Source organism: Centroberyx gerrardi, chromosome 3 (genome assembly GCF_048128805.1).
Source record: "Centroberyx gerrardi isolate f3 chromosome 3, fCenGer3.hap1.cur.20231027, whole genome shotgun sequence".
Classification (NCBI taxonomy): Eukaryota; Metazoa; Chordata; class Actinopteri; order Beryciformes; family Berycidae; genus Centroberyx; species Centroberyx gerrardi.
The window spans coordinates 16,995,574-17,020,937 of record NC_135999.1 but is presented as its reverse complement, the minus strand read 5'-3'; the positions used below and the strand labels follow the sequence as shown (position 1 = coordinate 17,020,937).

At 41.7% G+C, this 25,364-nt stretch overlaps 1 protein-coding gene across 1 annotated transcript in view; it reads left to right on the top strand.

Annotated features, from left to right (window-relative positions):
* The window catches only part of grin2ab (glutamate receptor, ionotropic, N-methyl D-aspartate 2A, b), a 69,530-nt gene that overhangs the window by 27,855 nt on the left and 16,311 nt on the right, over positions 1 to 25,364 (top strand). The window contains exons 5-8 of the mRNA XM_071909345.2: positions 19,901 to 20,067; positions 20,180 to 20,314; positions 20,430 to 20,529; positions 21,694 to 21,899. Coding sequence (XP_071765446.2) covers positions 19,901 to 20,067; positions 20,180 to 20,314; positions 20,430 to 20,529; positions 21,694 to 21,899 — 608 coding nt within the window. The remainder of the gene's footprint in view (positions 1 to 19,900; positions 20,068 to 20,179; positions 20,315 to 20,429; positions 20,530 to 21,693; positions 21,900 to 25,364) is intronic.

Here is a 25,364-nt window from a genome sequence, read left to right as displayed (position 1 = left end):
AAGTAATAGTAATAATAGAGAGGTAAGTACAGGTGCAAATGAAGATAGATTAATGGTGAAGGAGCAACTAATTAGTGAAATCACCTGATGTAGTGATTGGTTGTATCCTCTTGGACCTCCGTAGCAAATGATCAGACACGACTGATATAGAGAATTATATGAAACTGAGGTGTTCAGAGGGGGTTGCTGCAATGCTTGAGTCACTGCTTCTTTACTCTCATTGACCAAACTGACCCTTTTCCATGATGTAAAAATTATTAGTAGAATTTCATACTACAGTAATTACTATAATTACTTTAATTTTAGTTCTCTTAGTAGACAATTTAAATATTTACAACTTACAAATGTCAGTCATGACTGAATAACCTTCTCTCAGTTCTGAAATCGGATTGTGCAAACTCTAACTGCCTGCCCGACAGTCATTAAGCAGACCTCCAGAGTGCTGCTTTCTCTGGGAGCTTTGTCATCCGTCTACGATCGGGCATCAAACAGCAGCAGTTGAAGCAGCCTTTAGCTATACAGAACATGAACTTACTCATCAGCTGATCTGATGGTGTGATCAGCAAGCTGAGAATGACACAAACATTACTGAAATGTAGTGGCAATAAGCTTCAGCTGTAAGGTTACCATGGCTACCATAGTGCAAACTTAGTTTTAACTGCCCATTTCTAGTATTTGTTTTCAAGGGGCTAGCCCATGACATTATATTTCAATTCTAGGCATGATCAAACCATGCTTGCTAAATAACGGCAGTAAGTATAATGTTAGCATACTGTTGCCAGCCACAGATTCATTTATTAAAATGAAATGTCATCATAGCAAGTAGCTATGATGCTATCAGCATCTATCTTCATATTACCTGTTGCACATGAATAGGCTACTGCAAACTGCATTCTTAAGAAAGAGACAAAAGAAAGAAGCAAATGAAAGAAAAGGCCAGAAAAGGCTAGAGTTAAAATGGATTAAGACAACTATACAGGCTATAGGCTATGGGATTTATTTTTCATGTATTTATCCAAGGTTGACTGAGCATGCTATTCTTTTTCACCAACGTCCTGCTTCACATTCATACAGTTAAACAGATTCACACCTGGGAGCTGCAGTGTAACCTCGGTCCGCTCCTGTTGGCCACTGAGCAGCTCCATGGCAGCAACTGGGCGTTGGTTCTTTGCTCAATGGCACCATGACGGTAGTTGTTGAGGGAAGGGAGAGTATTTGTCATGCTCTTACACAACACAGATTTTCCCAGCTTGTCCGTAATTCACACCAGCGACCTTCAAGTCATAAGCCCACTTCTCTGACCTCGATACAGGGCTCTAACTCAGTTCAAATGGTAAAAATATATAAAATATGCTATATAAAAATAACAATCTGAAAAAAATTTTAAAGTACGGACAGATACATGTAATAACAGCCTTACCGTTAATCCCTAATGATGATAATGATACACATTAACTGTTTAAAAATACTATTTTATGAGACTGGTGACACATTCCAGTTCCTCCCATAATACATTCTGTGCTAGCAAAGAAAGCTAAAAATTCCATGTCAAATCCAGTGTTATATTTTTCACCCCAACCCCCGTGTGTGTGTACTACAGATGCCCCTTTTTCCATGTGAGCCGCTGCCCTTGAACTATTAAGATATTCTCTGCACAGCCCCGATAAGAAAGTACGAAGAGCAAAGTCATGAGATGAGATGAAGAGCGAGAAACAGAGTGGTGTAAGGATAGAGGGAGTAAAGGAGAGAAGAGTTATGTTGTGTTTCTGAGGTGATGCCCACTTTGGCAAGTCAAACTCCCTTCACCGCTCTGCTCTACTCTGCGTGGGTTGTTGCTGTATAAATAACACTCACAGAGCAGATCAGAGAGAGCGAGAGAGAGCGAGAGAGAGAGAGAGAATGAGGGAGGGAGTAACAGCAGAGAAAGAGATGGTGAGGGAGACAGGGAGGAGGGGGGAGCGAATGGGGGAGGCAGTGCGAGAGAGAGAGAAGGATGGAGAAATACAGTTGATAAGAGTGATATTACTGTAGATGTTCAAGGGGAGGAGAGAAAGAGCGAAGAGAAGGGAAACGCAGGGAGAGAGGGATGGAGCGAGGTGGGAGATTGAGAGGGCTTGTAGAATAATTGAACCATATATGGTAAGAGTTAAGTATGAGGCGATTTGAGAGGATGAGAGAGAGAGCGAGAGAAAGGAACAAGTGCGAGAGAGAAATGGATGTGAAGATGTACAGTATGAACCCTTCAGAGAGAGGGAGAGAGGTTGCGTGTGTGTGCGTGTGTGGTGTCATGAGACGGCCTGTCTTAGGCGGTGCTTGTATGACACCCTCCGCGTTAGTCATGGGGAAGATGATTAATAGTGTAAATATACTGCAGCAGCTCAACGCTGCCAGCTAGCAGATCTCGAAGCATTTGTGTCACATGCTCAACAGCTAATTCTTCTAGACACAATTTGTGAATTGTAAAGGTATATTTGATTGTATTGTACTGTAACTCACACTGTAAATTACTTCTTGAGTTTAACACAAAGTTAAATCACTATTAGCTTCCCCCAACACTGTGTGTGATTGTGTGTGAAAGACAGCAAGGAGCAACATGGAACAAGATGGCCTACCTCACCACAGCAATTTAATGATGGCCAGAGGTGTTGCTAGGCTAGTTGACGCTGACGCACCCGAGAACATTGCTCTCCAGACCAGTACTAATCAGCTGTTATTGGCACAAGGCTAGCTAGCAGAAGATTTGGATTGGCATAGTCTGAGAAAGGCCTACTTCACTACAGCCAATTAATGATGGCCAGGGGTGTTACTAGCCTCGCCAAGGCTGACACATCCTAAAAGATTGCATTACAGATCAGCACTCTGCAGACGTTCACATCACAAGTCTAGCTAGAAGACATTTAGATTAACTTAAGCCCTATTCAAAATGGATTAGTTTTACTGCAGGAAGTCCTGAAATTGTAATTATTACCAAAGGCATTCATAATTTTAATCCAGTACGAATCTGTCTTGTGTAATTTTTACCAGTCTGGAAAATAAAAAATGTGGAACAAATTACCTACTGTTTTTCAGCAGTCTAAAATGTCATCTGATAATAGCAATCCAGTTCGAAGTGACATCTCTACAATCTAATAATGGGTTAGCTGTGTGGCGGCTGGCACATTGTCATAACACATGTGGGCTACTAGCTCAAATATCCTAATGGAGGCGGTAAGATTTTTGACCTTCGAAACAAGCATCACCCCAGATAGTTACAAGGTGCAGTATTTCCTCTCTGGCGCAGTGTTGAATTTTCTGGGTTTTTCTTCTCCTTGGTAGTCTTGCTGTTTTGACAGATCAGAAGTGATCAAGACATTTTACATCTGGGCTGAGATCCTTTATCCCGTACGAATGATCTTCTGAAATTTCACATGTAGTAAAACCAATCCAGTTTGAATAGTGCTATAGTTTGAGCGACATGGTATGATTTTAATGCAGGTGCCAATACAGTGCTAGTACCAGTAAGTACTAGCAGATTGGTGCTAGGCAAGGCTAATGCAGGTGCCAAGTGGAGTGTTAAGAGCGAGCCGTGTGATGCGGGCCTATGGCTCCTGTTGCTGTAATGAGAGCGGCTCGTTCTCAGTCTCCTCGCCCCGCTGCTGCTAATTGCCTTAATTGAGAGAGTGACCTACATCTGAGAGAAGCTTCTGTGGATCAGCAGAACAGCTGGCAGACCTGCAGAAGGAGAGGGAGGGAGGGCTGTCAGAAAAAACAGGGAGGGCTAGAGAAAGGATGAGATGGAGGGGATGTGGGAGAAATTAGGAGAGACAGAAGTGGATGGAGGGGAAATAGAAAGATGTTGCCAATCTGACTCAAAACAAAGTTGTTGGGGGATTTTATTGTTGAAATAAGCTATTTAAAGCATGACAGCTACAAATACTGTTTGAAATTATTTTTTTTTTTACATGCTTGGATGGATACACACTTCAATATTTCTTGACCCAATTAAGCATCCATATGTGTTGTCATAGCCAAATTTAACAAGTGAAATGAGAGAGAGAGGGGAAAAAGCAAGTCAAACGGGGAACAAGCGCGAATTCGCAATAGCTGCGACCACGTACGCGCATGCATACACGCGTGGGGAAATTTTTGTGAACCAGCCAACCGACCGACCGACCGACAGAGCGAGCTATAGAGCTGCTGGTCGCAGCTAAAAAAAAGAAGAGGAGAGGGACAGGAGGAGTAGGGTGGCTGGCAGTGACATCATGCTTTTAGAGCAGAGGCCGGCCCTCAGGCCAGCGCTGAATACACTCCTAACAGTCTTGTGTACTTCCCTTAGACTGAATTATTCAACGCACTCCTGATGGAGAGACTATGTGTGTTTGTGTGTGTGTGTGTGTCCCTGCGCGTGTGTGTGCACATGTGCATGTAAGTGCGTCTGGAGAGAGAATAGAAGTTGCATGTGTGCATGTGTGTGAATACAACTTTGCTTTATTTGTGTGCTAGAAAGGACACATGCGAGAGGCTGTTGGGAGTCATTGAGTGAGCTTGTGATGTGTGGGCGGCTGTTTCGTTTATGTGCAAGTGTGCGCAGAAGTCTATCAGTCTGTTCAAGTAAATGTGTGTTTTCTACATCATGGCGCAGTCAATTCAGCTAGTTTTTGTTCTTCCCCAAAAATAGTTCTGTTTATCTAGTGCTCCATCAATCCTGTCTGTCTCTCAACCCCCCACCCCCGTCTTCTCAGTCAACCCCTCCCACTCCTACATACACAACACACATGCACACACACACACACACACACACACGCACACACACCCTGTCTCCCTAACTCAGTGTTTTGGATTTTGAGCAGCAGTGCTGTTCGTGTGTGCCCATTTGTGTTCTTGTGTTTGTGTGAATCTCAATGTGTGTGTGTGTGTGTGTGTGTGTGTGTGTGTGGTTTGTGTATTTTTTTCTATCAGTGTGAGTGTTGCTGTGTGTATGTGTGTGGGTGGGTGGGTGGGAGTGTGTGTATGTGTTTGAATGCCTGGGTGTGTGTGTGTGGGTGCATGTTTTTGTATGCCTTTGTGTGTTTCTGTGTGTGTGTGTGTGTGTGTGTGTGTGTGTGCGGACAGTGAGTGTTGGGGTTTGATCCTGTGCTAATGATCTCCCAGTGGCTCAAACTTCTCTAAAGTGTGTTGAGCAGAAAGGGAGAGAGAGGGAGAGAGAGACAGAGAGAGAGAGAGAGCGGATGGGGGAGGGAAAGAAGGATGTGAGAGTGAACAGAGAGCAGCGCATCATCATCACCCCACGCCCCCCCGCCCCCCCGCTCCCCCATGCTGCTTCTCCAGAGTAACCACTCCAGCCACCAGCAGAGCCGCGAGCCTCCATACCTACCATGATCCGCACGGCTCTCCGCTCGCTCGCGCAGGAGCAGCAGCCATGTTGCCAAAGCCTGTAGTGGGAGCTGCAGCATCGAACCGGCTGGTGACAGAAGGATGGAAGGAGGGGTGGATGGATAGACAGATGGATATAGAAAGCCAGCATGTGATGTGTGTCATACTCACACACTCGCTCATACACACACACACACACACACACACACTCCCTTTGACACACATGCACGCAAGAAAGCCAGTCAGTCCCAGACAGTCAGATATTGGAGCTGAGGTTTTTCTTCTTGTTTCTTTTTATTGAATGTCACGAGGAGGGGGTTTTCTCGCATCTCTCCCTCTTTCTGTCGGTGTCGCTCTCTCTCTGTCACTCTCTCTCTCCCTTCCCGTCCTTGTCAACTCTCAGCTCATCTTCCTGCTTACACGGACTGTAATGCACTTTTGTTTTCTGAATGTGCTAGCACTTCCTCCCCCTCTCCCAATCTTCCCATAACCTCCCCCTCCCTCCCTCCCCATCTGGAAAAGATCTGTCTAATAGGAGGCCTGGCAAATTAGCCTTTCCATCCTTCCTCTCCATCTCTCCCATCTCTCGCTTTCTCTCTCATCCATCTCTCCATGTGTGTGGTGCCCAATACAGTACACACATGTGCACATACGTACACACACACACACACACACACACACACACACACACATACAGAGAGTACAGATTTGCCCCCTGTTCATGTGTCTGTCTGTCCGTCTGTTTGTCTCTGCCAGGTTGGGTTCTGGCTAATAGGGTGTAGAAGGTAATGGCAGCCGTAGCCTATTATCTCTGCTCTGCTGTCTAATAGCCACTGGCTTTAAGCATCTGCCACGTAGCTGCTCCAACTCCCCCAATGGACACTTAGCACATACACTGATAGACACACACACACACACACACACACACACACACACATACACACACAAGTACACAGCCCACACAGATGCACAGCAGTGATAATATACACGCTGCCAAAAGTAATCTGTGTTTGTGCGCATGTGTGCCTGAGTGCGTGTCTGTGCAGGTGGGAGTGCATGCACAAGCGTGTCTGTATGTGTGTGTGTGTGTGTGTGTGTGTGTGTATGCGTGTGTGTGTGTGTGTGTGTGTGTGTGTGTGTGTGTGTTTGTGGTTGTCATGTCTAAGACACAGTGCCTGACATTCTGTATGCTCTCTGTTCCTTAGGGAGCACTGCTTGCCTTTAATTAGTAAAGGAAATAGATTTACTTAACTGATCATTGACATATCTGCAACGCGCACACGTGCACACACACACACACACACACACACACACACACACACACACGCACACACACACACACACATACACACACACACACCCATTACTAGTGTAGTGGAATGTCGGAGAGGGAGCAACCACATTATGTGTGCATGCGTGTGTGTGTGCTAGAGAGAAATTAATCTGCTCCCATCTGTAGACTGACCATTGATTTGCCATGGTAACAGTGGATGGTGACTGTCGTGTGAACAAAAGCGATGAGAACGAATGGCGGGATTGGAGAGAGAGGAAGAGAGAAGGGGGGTGTGGGGGTGTGAGGGGGGAGAAGAAGAAGATCAGTGGTGGTATTAACCCAGAGGAAATGGACTCACACAGGGACAAACTCAGCAGAGGCTGAGAGAGAGAGGATTAATGTGCGTCAGCCTGTTGCTATAGTTTAACTAAATGTAGCAACACGATTTTTGTGTGTGTGTTTGAGAGAGAGGGAGAGCGTGCGCACAATGGCGTTGAGGGAGTGTTTTTGGAATAAAAAGGCTTACACAGACCTGAGTAAGGCTTATATATAATGAATGAATCCCCCTTCAGCTAATGTTTTTCTTTCCCTTGCAGAATTAGTGATTTGTCTATCCTTTTCTTTCCCCCCGCCAACAATCCCTCCAAACCCACTCGCCCCTTTCCAGCATTACTCCAAGCACCCACACCACTCCCGGCTACATCATTATAAACTTGTTTTGTGGTATTTAGCAAACATAATGCCTCAGCTGTCAAAAACTTGCATAAGAAACACTGGGCTAATGTGATTTTAACCAAAAGGGTGATAAACCAATGTTTTAGTATTTAGCGGGGCCTGCAGCTCTTCTCTAAAAGCAGAAAGACTAACACACTCTGAATTGCCTAATTAATCTGCTGGCTTCTGGTATTCTTTCACCAGCCAGCTCCTTATTGTTTTGCAATAAAACTGGACAAGTGCTTTGACCCTAATCCCAACTAGCTGTCCCATTCTCATACCTGAGGCAGCTGGCCTGCTGAGCATGGTCCAGCGATCAGCGCTGAGGTAGCCTGTCAAGATGGGCTGACTCACAGCTTGCTGCCATTTTTACACCAGGCCTAAGGTTTCCAAAGTCCAACAGAGTCACCATCAGTGGGTTGGGAGAGGGAGAGGGAACGAGAGAGAGAGTCAGAGTGGGATTTTTTACCCAAAGGCGCTTCAGCTATAAATATCAAACTGGCAATTCTTTGATTTGCCAATGAAGGCCGCCAGAGGAGGGAGGAGGAGGCAGGGTCTTGCTCAGTTCTTGAGCTGTTTTAAATTCATTCACCGATGAGGGAAGAGAGAAATCAAGGGAGGAAAAGGGGTGGCTGTGTCATCTATTTTCCATATGGGGGGATCAAGTAAAATTAACGTCTCTTTCTCTCTGAAGCTCTACAATCAAACACTTATTACTCACATGCAGGCACACACATATACGTGCACACACACACACACACACACACACACAAACGCACGCACACATATACACCCCCCCTCAAATATAGGCACACTCTTTCTGGCACATACACACATACACACACAGAGCTTGTGTTTGTGTGCGTATGTGTATGTGTGTGTGTATGTGTGTGTGTGTGTGTGCATGTGTGTGAATGTCAGAACCTGGACAGGCACTTCAGTTTTAATAAAGTGAAGGCCTTTCAACACTCTGGCGGATCCTGCTGTAATCTCCCCTAAACAGGTGTTGTGATTAGCCTCTGCCGTGAGCAGCATTCTGACACTTGGACAGGCAGGGCTAACCATGCACACAGCCATAGGCTACCACTCAGGAGACACACTTAACTGCCAGGCCTTGGCAAGCAAGCCTCTACCGCCAAATACAATGTGCTTTGTCTGAGTTTTGCTCGGAATTAATTTGCTTTTCCTCTGACAAATAATGTCGTCATTTCTTCACGATATTTAATTCATGATATTTAAGTCTCTTTGCATGCTGATGCAGCACTGTACTCGATGGAGTCATCTAATATATTGAATACCAGTAGACTTTTGGAAAGGCAACTGAAAAGCACGACCCCTTGTGGGGTTATTTATCAAGAAATTACAAATAAATATACAAAATTATTCAAAATACATTCACCAGAATGGGCAATGTTTTATGCGCATTAGTAAAACATCCAGAAGGTTTAAACTGTGGTTAATCTATAAAGCAAATATCTGCTCATTTTGCTTTGCAGTCCCAACAAGGAATAAATACTGTATATAAGTAATATTAAGGAAGAAACCCCTCTCTAAGAACACCTGCATAACAAACTATTGTTAATTAAATCAGAATGTAGTAAGAACCTGTTTACGCTCCGCCTACTCAGCCTGAAAAGCAGTCCTATCCGCTTACACATTCAGATTTTCTAATTTGTCTGGATTCAGTGTCTGATAATGGCTGAGCTTTTACTATGCAGGAATTATTACATTTTTGCCATTTTCCCCTGAAAATCAAAGGAAAATGTAATTCATTCATTACATGATTAAACATCAGAATTAGAAAAACTCAAAAATTGCACCTGGAAAAAAGATTGATGTGAATTATATCCAATTATATTCAATATACAAAAAATATATAACATATTTAAAAAAATAAAAATAATTAGCAATGTCATGGGGCTTTGACATGAAAGTACCATCATATTCAGCATCATTGGCTACTAGACAATTACATCTTTCACAGAAATGTTATGCTAGCACTTTCACTCAATTTCATGTTTCTTTTGTTAGGGCAGGAACACTCTGAATTGAAGCAAGAGAGCACAAAAATAACAAAAAAAAACCAAAGGAAAAAAACAAAGGAAGACTGTCAGCAGGAATCCAAAGAGGATTGTTGGCAGCACATCATCAAAGCCAGTTTTTCAACCTTCAGTCAACAGACATTGGAACAGTCATGAAGAGACAAAAAGTGTTTTAAGCAATAAGAACTTCTAATTTGTGTTGTGATTCAAGTCCTGTATTACATTTTCACTATGATTCATTCACTGGGCTAAAGAACTATCTGAATAGCACATGAAAAAACGAATCTAACCAAGATTAAAATGATCTTTTACAGTAGACCAGCAATTGGAGACCCATTACAGGAAAATAATATAATGTTGTTATAATGTCCTTCTCTGGAGGAAAAGTCTTTTATGGATGTGTTCATAAAACATGTCAACCCTCTGGACATCTCTGGGTTCCAGGGTTATATTTCACTTTGTGTCAGAAAAGCAAGGTTGTTGCAAGTTTGAAGGTAATATATTCTCAATAATATATAAAATGAGCATCTAGGCTCAATGATTTGGTCATGCAACTAAGAAAACTAGATTTTGGCTGGCTACTCATCACACCCATGATTAGCCCATGGGTGTCACAAGACCTCTCATGGGACCATAAGTGATGATTTTGCATGCTATTTAAAAAACAGTTCTAAAAGGGTTATAAAGACTCGTTAGGTAGGTTTAGAAATCTAATCTGATGTTCTTCTTAAAAAATATACTACTAATACTAGTACTAATAAATGGTGAATTAATCATTATTTACTACTTAACTCATGTAATGGTTAACTAATAACTAATTGATGATTAGTTCATTTCTTACATTGTTTACTAATAGTCAATGATATAATGTACATTATTCAATCATTACTTGAGGACATGTTCATAAATCAGTTAAGCATTTAAATCAATTAGAATTAAATCAATTCTTGATTGACTTTATAAACAATTTGTTAATACTTTGTATTATCGAAGTTAAACACAAATACGTCATTGAGTATTCATAAATGATTAATAAATGATTTGTAAAACTTAAAGAAGTGTTATGTGTCAAAAGATAAGCAAGATGAAATCAAATAGGCAATACAATGACTGTACAATGAAAAATAATTGTTATACTGGCATTGTTCAGTAATTGTATTGCCTTTTTATTCCATCTCTCTCATATATTGATTAGATTTCGTCAGCCTGCCCAGGGAAATTAACAGCCACCAATGAAAGCATCTTAGTGAACAACAGCAACTATAATTTGCTGCTAGATTTACCAACTGTTCAGATCATCCAGGCGACTTTATTTTGCATCAGCAGACCATCGGGAAAAATGTTAATGTGTTGACTCCCAAATAATTTGGCTACAAATTGATACAGCTGATGCCAATGCATGTGCATGGGGCTACTTGCTTATCTAATCAAAACAGGTCTGATCACCAGTGTCGCAGACAGACTGTTATATATCAAGTTCCAATTCACTGTATTACAATAGAATTACTGCAAATATCATGTTGCTTTCACATTGAAAAAGAATTGTTTGGACAGTTTGCATTAATGCAGAGCCAACCAAAACTGTCTAATTAATGAGGAGGTACTTTCAAACACTTAAAAAAAAAAAAAAAAAGCTCACGGCCAGGTTTCTAAAAACTGCCAGTGGGTCTGGGTCCTCGGCCACAGCCTCTCTGCAGAGTTTCACTCATAGCCAAGTCTTAACATGGGGCTCTGGACTCAACGGAGGTCCGTGCTGTTTGATAAACATCAGAGCAGATGCATGCTGTATATGAATGCGTGAACGGAGTGGAGCTATAATTAGATTAATATGGCTGAAGCTGTGCTTGCATTCAGCCGAGCTGCATTGGATGAGCAGAGTACAGCTGATAAGGAGTTTAAGTCCAGGTGGAACTTTTTTCCCACTACAGTCAATGAAGTCACAAATCACAATTTGAAACTAAAAAGTGAGGGAGCGCCACCCACCCCACTACACCCCTGCTGATCACAGCGCTTCCCATATATAGCCCATCCTGCCACCAAGAGTGTGAAGAGAGCAGGAGGTCCTTTCAAAAATCTGTCAGTTTTGTACTTTGCTTATCGGCAAAGGTGCATACCCCTTAAAATATGGCCCAAGACCTTTTCTGAATCTTTAGGAGCCAGTCTTCAATTTGGCTTACATATATATCACCAAACAGCACTTTAAACTTTTCAGTACCATTTCAACTTTTAGAATGGGTTTGTCTGTTATTACCGCAATCTTCTTCCACCAAAATACGCTACGGAGGGCAGCAGCAAGCAGTGTGAACCACTTCTAAAAATTGAGATTTTATCAAATTGAGAGCTGCTTGGTGGATTGGATGCATGCCGAATTCGAAAGTGGCCCCTAAATATCCTTAAAAGGCCTTAAATCATGTACAGCATTACCAGGTACTGTACTTTCACCGATAAGCCAGACCACATTAAATTGCCAGATCTTTTAAAGGAGTTTGGTGTTCTCTCCATACAAGAGAGAATGGCATGTATAGGCCAGTTCAAAATATAATCATAGACACATTGTTCTGATTAGTATTAAATAGTTGGGATGAAAGTAAGATTTTTTGTTTTTATCTTATTTACTCAAAGGTTGACAGAAAGAGAGGCCATGTTTTATGACAAATAATGTATAGGTCCTTCACTATTAGCAATTGTCATTTTATTTATCTAAATGAGTGTCACATAAATGAGCTGAGAGAGTGCAGTGTTACTTTTGTCCCGACCGAGCAGGTTGACAGATAGGCAGGACACAAGTAACAGCTGGTGGAAAATGCTGAAAATCTGTGTTATCTATATTTCTCTGGTTTGTATTTCTCCGTAATCTAAACAAATGCACTACCAGCCATAGTGTCACATTTGTGTCAATTCAGTAAATGAAACTATATGCTCTAAATCCATGAAAATGAAAACTATGAACACGATTTTTTTTGACAATTACAACTTTATAACAGTACCAATCAAAACTTACAACTGCAATCTCATATTAATTGGAGTCTGCTTGTAGGTTTGAGTTTGAACACGCAGCAGACCATGGATCATGCACACTCAGAGTGGGAATAGGGAGTCCCACAAACTGAATAGAGAGTTTGAAAGTTATCCTGTGTGTGTTTTATCAGATGGGAGTGTAATAGTCTGCTAGTAGTAAAAAGTTAGCCAATGCTAGCCTCATTAGCCCATAGTCTTACTAAGATATTGATTTGATTATTATTTGAATAGATTAATCAAAGCAATGAGAAAACTAATGTACAACTTGGATTAAATTGATAACAAATGGCTAATAAGTTGTTAACTAAGGCAATCAAAAATATTACTTTGATTTCAACAGTTATGATACAACATATAAATGAATGTATTTATTAATAGGTCATTAATTAATGATACACTATATAATTTACTCTTAATTAGTGTACACTTGCTTAACCATTCAATAATGTAACTACCATTGTAACCATTCAATCTCTCCACTGCAGTTGCTTCTCAGCCAGATTGCCTAGTGACAGTGACACTGGATATGTGAACAGGGATTCTGGCATTGATCTGAATTTAATTGCTCAACTATGCTGTAGTGATTGGAAGGCCGATTTATAAATGCTGCCAACGTCTGAGCACTTAACACCAAGATAAAGCTAGTGTGTGGGGAGTCTTCTTTCCGCTCCTTTGAAGTTAGTTGGTGATAACTAATCTCTTGCTAAGCTCAATATCTGTTAGTAACTGGTACTTGATTTTTGCTACATTGAAACCATCAACAAAACAGTTGAAAAACTCTGTGGCCCATGGACCACTGACCATGACCTTTCACTTACACAACATTTTTTAATATAAATTCTGATTGTATTTAGTTATTAACTGAAAGCATCAATTCAATATAGTCTGTTGTAAACACACAGCTAGAGAATGCTATCAGTAACAGCTGGGATGGATTACGTAGGTACATTAATGATTTGTACAACTAGGCAACAATCAAAGCTGGGTATAACACACACAAAGTAAGTCTCTAGATGGTAGGTTAATTACTTCTATATCAGTAATATTATATCTTAATTCTGTCTCGATAATATTTAGACTTCATCACCACATGGAAACAACAAAAAATGCACTCAAGTCCATTTCGACCCAGAGGGCCATCTTGGCTGGATAACATCAGGCCATTTAAACCCGTGTGTGAAGTAAAGTTAAGTGTGAGCACATATGTGAATGTGGAAAGGAGGGAATAAAATGTATGTTTTCAAGTGTCAGGAGAAATGATACACTCCAGTCCTGTACTACTGTGTGAGGTAATGACGTAAAGCTGTGTGTGCTGTGTCAGTCTGGGGCGTGCTGTCCATTACATGCTTGTCTAAGTCAGCGTTGAGACCTCATGCTTCACTACTCTGAGCTGGGCTGTGCTAGCTCGGGGGCTCTGTTCTGTGTTAAATGCTATTCTGTGTTTGCCTGGGGATTGTGAGCCTGTTAAATACTACAGTAGACTTAAGCATTGGGACTTACCTCTTGTTAAATACTAAAGTAGTCTTTGTTAGCACTGGGACGCAATGTCTGCAAGCTAAATGCTATAGTTCTGTGTCAATCCTGGGACTGTGGAAAGTCTATGTTCGGTTAGTGGATGTGGGCTTTGGGACCTGTCTCTGTGTTCTGAAACTGAAGTGCTTTCAGTGCTGAGAGGACTGCTGCTTATTAGATGTTGAGGGACCTCTCTTTACATTGTGTTAATGTCAAGGGAATTTCTTATGCTATGTCTTTGGTATAGAGGTTGTCGGCTGTGCCGTCCCTGTTCGCAGCTCTCAGCAATGTTCAAAGAATGACTTGTTTGATGTTATGTGTTTGACTATTATATATAATTGATAAGACAGCTATATTTAGGTTTTTTGATTTGAAGTTGGAGCATAGTTTAAAAACCGAGAAAAAAAAAATTATATATTTCTCTTTGATTTGAAAGTGCCAGAGACCTCTTCTTCTGAAAACATGTTGTAACATTAACAGCTGACTCTAAACAAATTGTCTTTGGCTGCTCATTTCTGATGTTGGTCAAGTAAGAACAGCTTTCTATCCTAGTTATTTGTTTGCAATGGGCTTTCCCAAGCTAATTCTTTGTTAGCGTATGGATTTAGAATGGTGTTTGTTAGCACTAGGTTTTGTAGAGCATCTGGTGAGCATTTGCAGAGCTGCCACTGAGGATGTGTCTTGGCTACCAGTACTGTTCTTTAGTTGTTTTTAATCTTTTTCCTCAAGGAACCTACTTTCAAAAAAGTTTTTTTCATGGTCCAAAACTGATTTTACAGGCCATTGTATAATGCACCCAGGTTTCATCCTACTAACCTACAGTGTTTCAGTCATCCTAACTACATTTATAGTGTCCAACATAAATAGGGATTAGGGAATAGATTTTTTTTTTTTAAATAAGGCGTGAGTATTTTAATACCTGGCCTGACCTGTGTCCTATGTGTGCCTACATTTTGGGAATTTATTTACAGAGGAACACAGGAATATAGGCTATCCAGCACCCCATGTGCACTGATCCCTGTTTACCCTTATTTTTGGAACCTGTTTTAAAAAGAACAAAGCACAGGCTTTCCTGTTGCTTTGCCAATGTGCAACAAGACCAGAGACAATAGTCCAAACTGGCATGATGTTTCAGCTTTCAGTTTGTTTCTTGTAGAACCTTTTGTTAAAAATTGTATTGCAAATCTGTCCCAGTGATTACTGTGGCACATTTGTTTGAATTAACATACCCTGTTTCGTATGTATGGTAATGGGCACAGACATGTTCAAAGCAGTGTGTAAATGTATCATAGGCACAAATTTGTGCATCAGAGTCCATTTAAACCCTTTTTCTGCTTTATATTCTTTGGAAAATTGACCCATATGTCTTAATAAGACACTGGACCAAACCACCATAACAGCTTCACTTCCCACAGCTCATATCCATCCATGAGAAATGCCATGATGTTATCATTTTGGTAGCGGTGGAAAAAGCTTTCTCAGGTTGTACCCCAGAATTAAGTCTTAAGCATTGACTTGAATTGAGATATGGTGACTGAGACAGGCATGACATAGAATTTAATTATGGTTTATTAATTTCACGTTCATCAAACTTGTGTCCTGTAGATGGAGCAGTGCTATCGTGGAAGAAACCCTTTCATCAAGATAGAAAAGCACTGCTTTCAGATGGAGGGGATCACACAGGATTTGTATTAATTGGTGTTAACCTTTCCCTCTAAGGGGCTGAGTGGACTTTAGCCATCCAATGAAAACACATTCTACCTGCTTTAAATATACTGTAGTTTATATACCTAATTTACGCTGTTTTGGTGTTCTCTCTCTTTGTCAGTTCTCTGTACCTTAAACTGCAGGGACTTGGAGAGGCTTTGACCACACTGCAGAGCCTATGAATTTTTATGTTAATTTCACTAGAATAATTTGGGGACCTATTTTAATCTTAACTTTGGGCACAGACCCACATTTTGAAAAACTGCGTCTGTAGCACTGGCTGTGTGACTTTTTTAGCATTTGACTTAGTTTGCATGTCAGACCCTTGAAGCCCCTGCAAGCTTGAGTTTGTTGACAGGACTTATTTTGCCATGCTAGTTTGTTTGCACTTTTGTGCAGACTTAAGTGGGATAGTACTTAGCAGCATCTGGGGGCTATACTTTGTCAGGCCAAGTTAATGTAGCTGCTCCATCCTAACTGACCTACTGTATTAAATATTAATATAGCACATTGCTGGCCTCATCATCCTCCTCTTTACCCCATCTATTTCTCATCGTTCTACATTTGCTCCACCCTTCATGCTCCTCCACCTCCGGTAGTCCTCGGCCATCCTTTCTATTATTGTTCCTCGGCTTTTGGTCTTCAGCTCCCTCCTCGTCCGCCCTCGCTACCCCTAGGCCTCAGCTCGTCTTCCCCTAGCCTCCTCCTCTCGTCCCCATGGCTCTTTTCCTCCCACCCGTCTCTAGAAATGTGTCAGTTCCTCCCTCATTAGCCTGGATCTGGCACAGTTCCCTCCGTACTTTCATATTTTCTTAATCTGATTCCAGTCAACAAAAATGAGATTTGACACAAAATAGCATGTGTCTATGTGAGAGAGAGAGTGAGTGAGATTCTGACTCGGTTTTGGTGCTGAGTTTGTATTATTTATTGGTTTGCTAACTCATGAGTAAAGCTGTATTTTGAGCGAGTGTGCATGTGCACATGTGTATGTACAGTGTGCATGCATGTGGGAGGAGCTGAAACTGTACATGGAGTTCACTGTATTTGTATAATTGATGCCCAGTGTCATCAGTAAATCTCTAGGTATGTGGGTTATAATGTGAAAATATGTGTGTGTGTGTGTGTGTGTGTGTGTGTGTGTGTGTGTGTGTTAGCATGCATATGTGTATGTGATGTGTGGCGTGTATTATATTTGTACATTATTCATAAGTGAGGTTCTTGGTGGGCTTGTGTGATTTGATGAGAAGATGCAGGTCTGTGTCAAAGTCTCTTTTCATCCTTTATAATTCAACAACCACCAGCAACTATCCTCTTCTCCTCTCCTGTCTCACCCCTCAGTTTTCTAAAAAGACTTTCCCCTCACTCATTCTCATCTTATCCCACTGTGTTCTCCTCTCCTCTCCTCTCCTCTCCTCTCCTCTCCTCTCCTCTCCTCTCCTCTCCTCTCCTCTCCTCTCCTTTCCTCTCCTCTGAAATCTAGTGGTATTTAAAAGGAAGGATGCGAGGTGGACCCAGTTGACAGGTGTAAATATTAAACATGTTAAAAGCATGTCAAGATCATGTATGACATGTTGGATAAAGCACCATCTCCACACTATTTTCAACATCCCCCCATTTAAGGGCCACTATGTGTGCGTGTGTGTGTCTGTGCGTGTGCTATTCCTCTCAACTAAAAACCAACCAGGCATTTAAACTTTGAAGGGAATGGTTTATTGGAATGTATGTATTTTCGTTTAGAAAGAGCTGTCCTTTGTGGAGTGTTTGTGATGAGCAGCTTGACGTTGTGTTATAGCAGCTGTTTATGATGTTTTTGAGGATCGGCTTTTCAGAATCATAAAATTCTCCTGACTCATTTTTAACTCCTTTTGTTTTCTCACCCTCTCTCTCTCTTTCTCAGCGGTACTGTAAGGTGAAGGTATTGTGCGGGTGTGTGTGCAGGTGCATTTGTATGCGTCTGTGTATGTGCGAGTGTGTGGGTGCGTGGGTGTTTGGGCCCATCTGTAACCGTGCTTATGTGTTTGTGTTATCGGGGCATAAGGGAAGATGTGCCAATTGCCACAGTGAGGGAGTAGATTTTTTCCTTTCTAAACCTGAGTAAAGAAAAAAGTCACAGACAGATGCTTAAAGTCAGCCACACACACACACACACACACACACACACACACACACACACTCACACACACACACACAGGGAAAGAGATAGAAAGAGGGAGATAGATCTTTTTGAAGTACAATTTCATCCTCTCTCTTCTCCACACTTTTCTTCCTTTCTGTAGTGGTTGAGGAGGAGGGGGGTGGGGGGGGTTAAACCTCTCTAGGGCCTGCTTTATGTGTGTGATGGCCAGAGCTGAGAGCCTCTTGTTAAACTAAAGCACAACACTAGAGCCACACACACACACACACACACACCTACACACGTGAGAGGGGGGAGAAGGAGGGGCCAGAGAGACAGGAGCTGACAGCTGATTCTCCATGTGTGTTTATGACGGCTTTGATGTTTAATGTGTCACTCTCTTTGATGCCCTCTGCGGAAGGGGTGCTAGAGCATGTAGTATATGTGTCTATGTGTGTGTGTGTGTGTGTGAGAGAGAGAGGGAGAGAGAGAGAGACCCTGTGATAGGTTTGATGTTTGTGTTTCTCTCCCAAGACTCTCATTCCTTTTCCACCCTCCTCTCCTGCAGCAGGTGTCTCTATCTTGCTCAAAAGTCGGCAACATTTTTCTCCCTCTCCCCTCGGTCTTTTCTTTTCTCTCTGTCTGCTCCTCCCTCTCTCCTCTTCTCTCTGGTGGATGGGCTGCCTTGCTGTGTATTTGTTGTTTCCTGAGGGGAAACTCTGCTTACACTCTATGCAAACATACATTCTGCAATCATTAGCAACTTATTTCACACTCGCTTTGGATTTCATTTTGTGTAATAGCTGCTTGGGTTTCAGTAATGCTTACTCCTGGCTCTCACACTGACCCTCACTTTTCGTTCCCATGCTCACACTTAAAGCTTTTAATACTGTACTGTGCATGCCACTGCAAATTAATGCTGTGGAAATTTGGAGACAAGGTTTACAGAGGATGTCCATTTGACTTCAAGTAAAACTGCAATGAAATGAGACCATATTATTTCAGACAGAAAACTTGTGTGTTCAAAATTTGTGACTCTTACTGTGACACTTCACATTTTAGGCATTTAGTCAATGCACTTATTCAGACAGTGAGTGAGCAGGTAGGGCGTCATTATCTTGCTCAATTATCCTTTGACACAGTACAGTACATGGCTACTGATGTAGGCTACCCATATCAGCTGCTGAGGACTGAAATAAGGCTTGAACCTGTGAGTTATGAGACAGTGGGGGTTATTCATAAAACTCACTGGTGGGGTTAACGACACGGTAGTTGGCAAGACCTTGGCGGTAAGCATTTTCCCTATTCATAAATGGGGATTATAGCCTCAATTTTACCGCTTGCGCTATTTTGGCACCACCGCCCGCTTATGATCGTTTGCATGTCCCCTAAGCGATTCATAAAAGCACACCGCTGCGCAAAATATACCACTTGGTCTGGCAAGGCGGTATAGTTCCAACTTATGATTATCTACATTAAAAAAAGTTTCATTAATAAACAAAATAAAAACTATGTTCTGTCAATGTGTTTCACTGCTGTCCTTGGAACATAGTATGACTTCTGTTAATATATGGAGTACTTCAGCTTTCCTTTCTGACATATCTAGTTTGCGATCTACTGTGCTTGCACATGAGCGTGGCTGATCAGTGGAGGGTTTATGCAACACTTCATTTACATATTGATTTTCATTGGCTTTTACCTGGGCGACCGCAGACAATAACGACACGGTAAAATGTCTCCGCAGAGGTAGCCACCGCCACGGTAACTTTATGAATCACCTCAAATTACCGCACCGCAGATTTTGCGTTGTGCAACACTGACTTTTATGAATACGGGCCAGTTCTCCTCCAACCACTAGGCCACCCTGTTGCCAGCAGTCACTCTGTCACTCTGTAGTCTCTTCGATTCACACTGAATCATGTTGACGAAATCTCTCTCTTTTTCCCTCTTTCCCTCTCTCTTTCTTCCTTTCTCTCACACTTACACTTTCTCACTCACTGTCTCAGTCTGACTCTGACTGACTGATTGCAAAACTGAAAATGATTCTAATTCTGTCTGATTTTTAACTCTAGCTCTTATTCAGATTCTGAGCTTTTTCTTTTGCATCTGATTCTGCTCCTCAACCAGATCTGCTGACTGTCTCTGCTGCTGGCCTGTGTGTTGTTGCAGGATGAGAAGTCGACGTTCTTCCAGTTCGGGGCAGCTCTGCAGCAGGAGGCTCTGCTCATGCTGAGCATCATGGAGGAGTATGACTGGCATGTTTTTTCCATCGTCACTTCCAAGTTTCCCGGCTACCAGGACTTCATTAGCACGCTGAGGGTCACTGTGGACCACAGGTACACACACACACACAGCTTCCACGCTCAATCTTTGTTGACGGCAACCGACTGAGTTGGCAGACAAGATGAAGTGCCTTGTATTATTTTATGGTGTTGTTCATTGTTACAGCTTTGTGCGCTGGGACCTGCAGAGTGTGGTGACTCTAGATGCTGTAGACGGCGACCAAAACTCTAAATCACACATCGCCCTCAAGAGGATCCAGAGTCCTGTTATACTGCTATACTGCTCCAAGGATGAGGCTGTGTGAGTCTCCGTGTCTCTCTTTTACTTTCACTGTTTCTGTATCTGTGTCTCTGTCACACACTGACAAATTTCAGCATTGATTCTGTATTAACTCACTGCTTCTACTCCTTGTTAGGTATATACTGGAGGAAGCTCGCTCCTTGGGTCTGACAGGAGCCGGTTACATCTGGATTGTGTCCAGTCTCACCACTGGCAACCCAGACTTTACCCCCGAGGTAGGGAGTCCCCCAAAGGTTGTGACAGATGGCCACTTTGAAGTGCCGTGACAGGGCAAATACATTTAAAGTGATGTTTTTTTAATCTAGTTCACAGCCCTCTGCTGTATGTCATCTCCTATCTCTCCTATATTTCCTGTCTTTCTTCTCTACACCTAACAAGCAACAGCACATAAAAGCCTTGAAGATCAAGTGGGTCATTAATTAATCATGTTGAAAAGTAAACTATTATCAAATGATCAAGTGTATTTATTTTGCATTTCAGCTACATTACCCATACTTATCTTTAGTTTGGAGAAGCCTGCATCAATCACATGTCACACAGCTTTGTTTATTGTACCTACCAACACTTGCTCAGCCCCTAAATAGGGTTTTTGACAGCATCACATACACGTTCACTTTCAAAATGTAGGGCAGCAAGGTAACTATTATCCAAACAGCATCTAAATATGTGTATAAATAATTCAATGTGTAATCTGCTCAAATGTTCCCCTCACATTAAAAATGGGAACATATTATAGGTTTACTTACTTTGTCTCAAAAGCCTGAAAATGTTTGTTCTCCTCCTTCCCTTGTCCATCAATCTCCCCACTCCACACCCCTATCTGCTGATTGCTTTTCTTCTGCCTTCTAAAAGAAAGAACTCATTCTACAGTTGGTGCCAAATTAAAATGCAAAACAAAGTGTAGACTGACAGACTAGTGTGTTGGCATTTTTTATGTTTCCTGAGTCAGATGGAGACAGAAAAACTTTCTTGAGCTATTTAATTTGGGACGACCAATTTCGGTTATACCTTGACAGTGACTTTGCAAGTTGCAACTGATAACTGAATGGGCAATTCACTTGATGGACATGCAGTATGCTCAGACTTTGAAATGGGCTTACTTTGTAGCCAATCAGGAGTGATTTCAGGAAGGTGCATGCCACAAAAAATTCATCTGCATGACACCTTTCTTGTAGTATGCAATTATCGGGGACCCAGTTTTTGCTCTAGCCTGCTGAGTTTCAGTTAGCAGAGAAAAATTTATCTCCTAGATGTTTAAAATATTATTGGCAAAAAAGTCCCCAAGTTGAATCTCATAGACAATATATACAGATGCAGATACAGATGTATGTACTGCTATATGTAACTTCCTCTCCTCTCCTTTCCGCTACTCTCCTCAGATGTTTCCCCTGGGTATGATCTCGGTGTCCTATGATGAGTGGGAGTACCCGTTGGACACGCGGGTGCGGGATGGAGTGGGCATCATTGCCTCTGCAGCCACCTCCATGCTGCGGGAGAAGGGGGAGGTGCCAGAGGCCCAGAGCAGCTGCTATAGCCAACCATCAGACAGGAGCCCAGGGAAGGTCCCGCCCAGTGCCCTGCGCAGGTCTGTGTGTGTGTGTGTGTGTGTGTGTGCGCATATGTGTGTATACGTGAGTGTTTTTGCAGAAAAAGTGTGAGTGGGTCAAGGTCTAGGGACTTAGTTGCATAACTCTGTTTGTCTTTGTTGCTGGGTGTTGAGCACTCTTACATAAGTCTTTTTTTAATGTACTAATGAGAGAGAGAGAAGGGAGATAGAGAAACAGAGATGACAGCAGTGTTAAACAGTGAGATGCCTAATGATATTAGCACTATTAGCTGTTGTGTACATGGCTGCTCAGTAGTATTAGCTCATTCAGCAGGCTCAATCAAGAGACAGAGAATTGAACCCCAGGCAGACCTTCATGTTGTTGCCGCCCTGCTCTAACTAGAGCCAACTGTGTGTCTGGTGTGTGTGTGTGTGTGTGTGTGTGTGTGTGTGTGTGTGTGCGTGTGTGTGCTGTGTTTTACACCATTGGACTCCTGTCATTAAATCAGGATTAAAGCAGCTTTTACTAGCTTTGTTCTCTCATGTTTTTTTGTTATATGGCTCTGTGGGTGGTGTGTGTGTGTGTGTGTATGTGTGTGTGTGGGTGTGTGGGGGGGGCGTATGTGTGTGCGTGTGCGCGTGCACACACGCGCATGTGCACATGTGTGTGGATGTTCTCTCCTCTGCAGTCGCTGTGATGAGAATGCAGTCAGATCCTCTCAAGAAGAAAAGGACACACATGCACACACACTCACATTCACATTCACACACATACATGCACACACATGCACGTACTGTACATGCACACATTTACATGCACACATTCAGAACTTTTTAGGGGTGATGTTTCCTGCAGCCTTTTTTTGATGTTGTGATATTGTGACAACATAGATTTCATTTGTGTTGGTTTGTGTTTTTAGCTGCCATTTACTGCAGAGCATCTTGAATGTGGAGCATACTTGTCATATACATATACGCACGTTAAAATATGACTAAATAGAGACATGGGCACTGCTGTACATCAGAAATGTATATGAAACCGAAGGAAAACTTGTCAGTGGGGTTGTTAGATTCTGTATACGACCAGTTGTGAGTTACGTCATTGGTATGAAAACCACAATGCAAGTTGCACTGTCATGGGCTTATTATCCCATTATTATCCCTTATTAGCCCATTATAAATCAAAGCATACAACACCACAATTGTTGACAAGTTGATCCTTTATTACGCTGACCTCAATCAGAGCTCATTCCTCAAACCATTTTAGGAGCAATGTTTTGTTTCTTTGTCATTGAAATAACTCATTTGTCTCATTCACTCATTACATAGTCATTTGCATATTTATCACTGCAATTGAAGTCCATTTTCTTCTGATAACAAACTGACAGGTTGAATTTTCCTCTCCTGATTTGGAGGTGGTGGGGCTGTGATTAGAAGTCTGCATACATTAGTCTAGATACAATCTTGCCGCAGTGTGCATATAAACAACGTGAGGAGATGGAGAAGAACAGCACAAAATAATCTGCCATTTAAACGACAATATCATCCCATTTGGATTCCATGTCATTCTCGCCTTGACAGGAGTTAATATCTCTGTTGCTCAGCATATTTGGTTGCCACAATATTACAGGTTTTTACTCAGGTTTTTCTTGATACTAAATTTGAAAAGGTTATGTTGTTTGATGGAACTACCATGCAAACCTCTAAGGTGACTTATTTTCTGAAAAGATGCTCTATATTTTCTGAAAAGATGCTCTATACCATAATACAGCATTTGGAAAGTCTCCCTTCCTCTTTAGGTGTTTTAAGAAGGCACAATAGAGCAACTTGCAACTATGGCAATGACAAAAAAAACTATTCAGACAATGGCTATCAATTTGTGTATGTATTTCAATAAAAGATCCCAAACAAAACAAGATGTATGACCTGCATGTTAAAGATATTATTTATAGTAACAGGTAGTTTTTTACATTAGCACGATGCATCAATTTAGCCACTATTGTCATGCTATTGTTGTTGCCATTTCCATTAGCCCCCATTAAAATTCTTGCTAGTACAGGTAAGAAATTATTTAACATTTTTGTATTTCTTTTTTTGAATGCCTCAAAACATTCCAGCCTTATCAGTTTTGATCAAAATTTCATTCAAAAAAATGGTAACAAACCTGAAATAGGAGGGGACAGCAGTTTCCCAGAATAGACTGCAACAGTGTTTCCACTACATGTATTCAACCGTGGCAATCCCCTACGACAAGGTCATCACCTGCTGCACAAAGAAGATTTTTCAAATACAAAAATATATATCTGTGATGATGCATCACTCATAGGCCCACGTCAAATGCCCTGCAATCTATAACAGCAAATACAGTTTAAATATGATACAAAACTGTCTGTGTAGAGTGTTATCTGTAGCTTTGTAGTCTTGCAATTCATTATTTGTGTTTGCTGAAAGAGGGTTTATGCACAGCAGACCTGTTTGGCACTTTTTCAGTTTTTGGAGACCTTTTCTCCACTCAGCTTGAGCTTACATCCATCCCCCTGTGAGCCTGCTTTGAAAGAGCACAGGCCTGTCTCCAACTCTTTGTTAGAAACAGAAGACCAGATAATTGCCTCGTTCTCTTATCCAGTGTTCACAGCAATATTTGTGTGAGTCTAATCTAAAACCTCTCCCACAGATACAACAGCCTACAAGCCTACCAATTTGACTACAAGTATAATTATCACAATATTCAACTGCAGGCTATATCCGGCCACATGCCAAACAGCACTGAAATGATTCTCTTTATGCATCTTCACTTCCAGTTGCAGTATTTGAGTTTATGCAAGAATCCCTCATGGCCCAATGCCCCCTCCCGCCCCCTTAACAATAGAATTGTGATGTTTGTTATCTTACATGTTTGACTCATAGTGTTAGAATAATGGACCTGATGGATGAAAATTACATTTCTTACCCTGAATACCTAGAGTATCTTTTAAACACAGCCATTAAATTATTTTTTACCTATACCATCATAGTGAAATACTGTAATGGAAACAATTTATGTCAAATTAGTAAAGGCTCTGAATGTTAAACTTTAAATGCCACGCAAAGCTGAAGAAATTGCTTTGGCTGTTGAAACATTTTAGTCAGATGATATTTAAGTCACGTAGCATCATCTGACCAACCGTGTTGTGACACGGTGTCAAAATGCATCAAGCCATTTCTAATAAAAAAAAGAACACTAGGCATCAAAGAAAAAGTGGTGTCTTTTCTGGGCAGCTGCTGTCCCTCTCGTAATTTGGGCTTTTTAGTATAATGTGGAAACTCTAGACGAGCCTCCCTCCCCAAGTGGGAAGTCAGGCTATTATCCCAGTCTGAACACTTAGGGCACTGCGAGTTTCTGAAAGTTTTACCAGGAGTCTATTCTCAATCGTCACTGTGATACAGCTTCATTTACTTCACTGCTTCATTTTAGCGACTGTGTAAAAGTGTGAGCATAGGGTTTATTAGCGTATGCAGGATAAC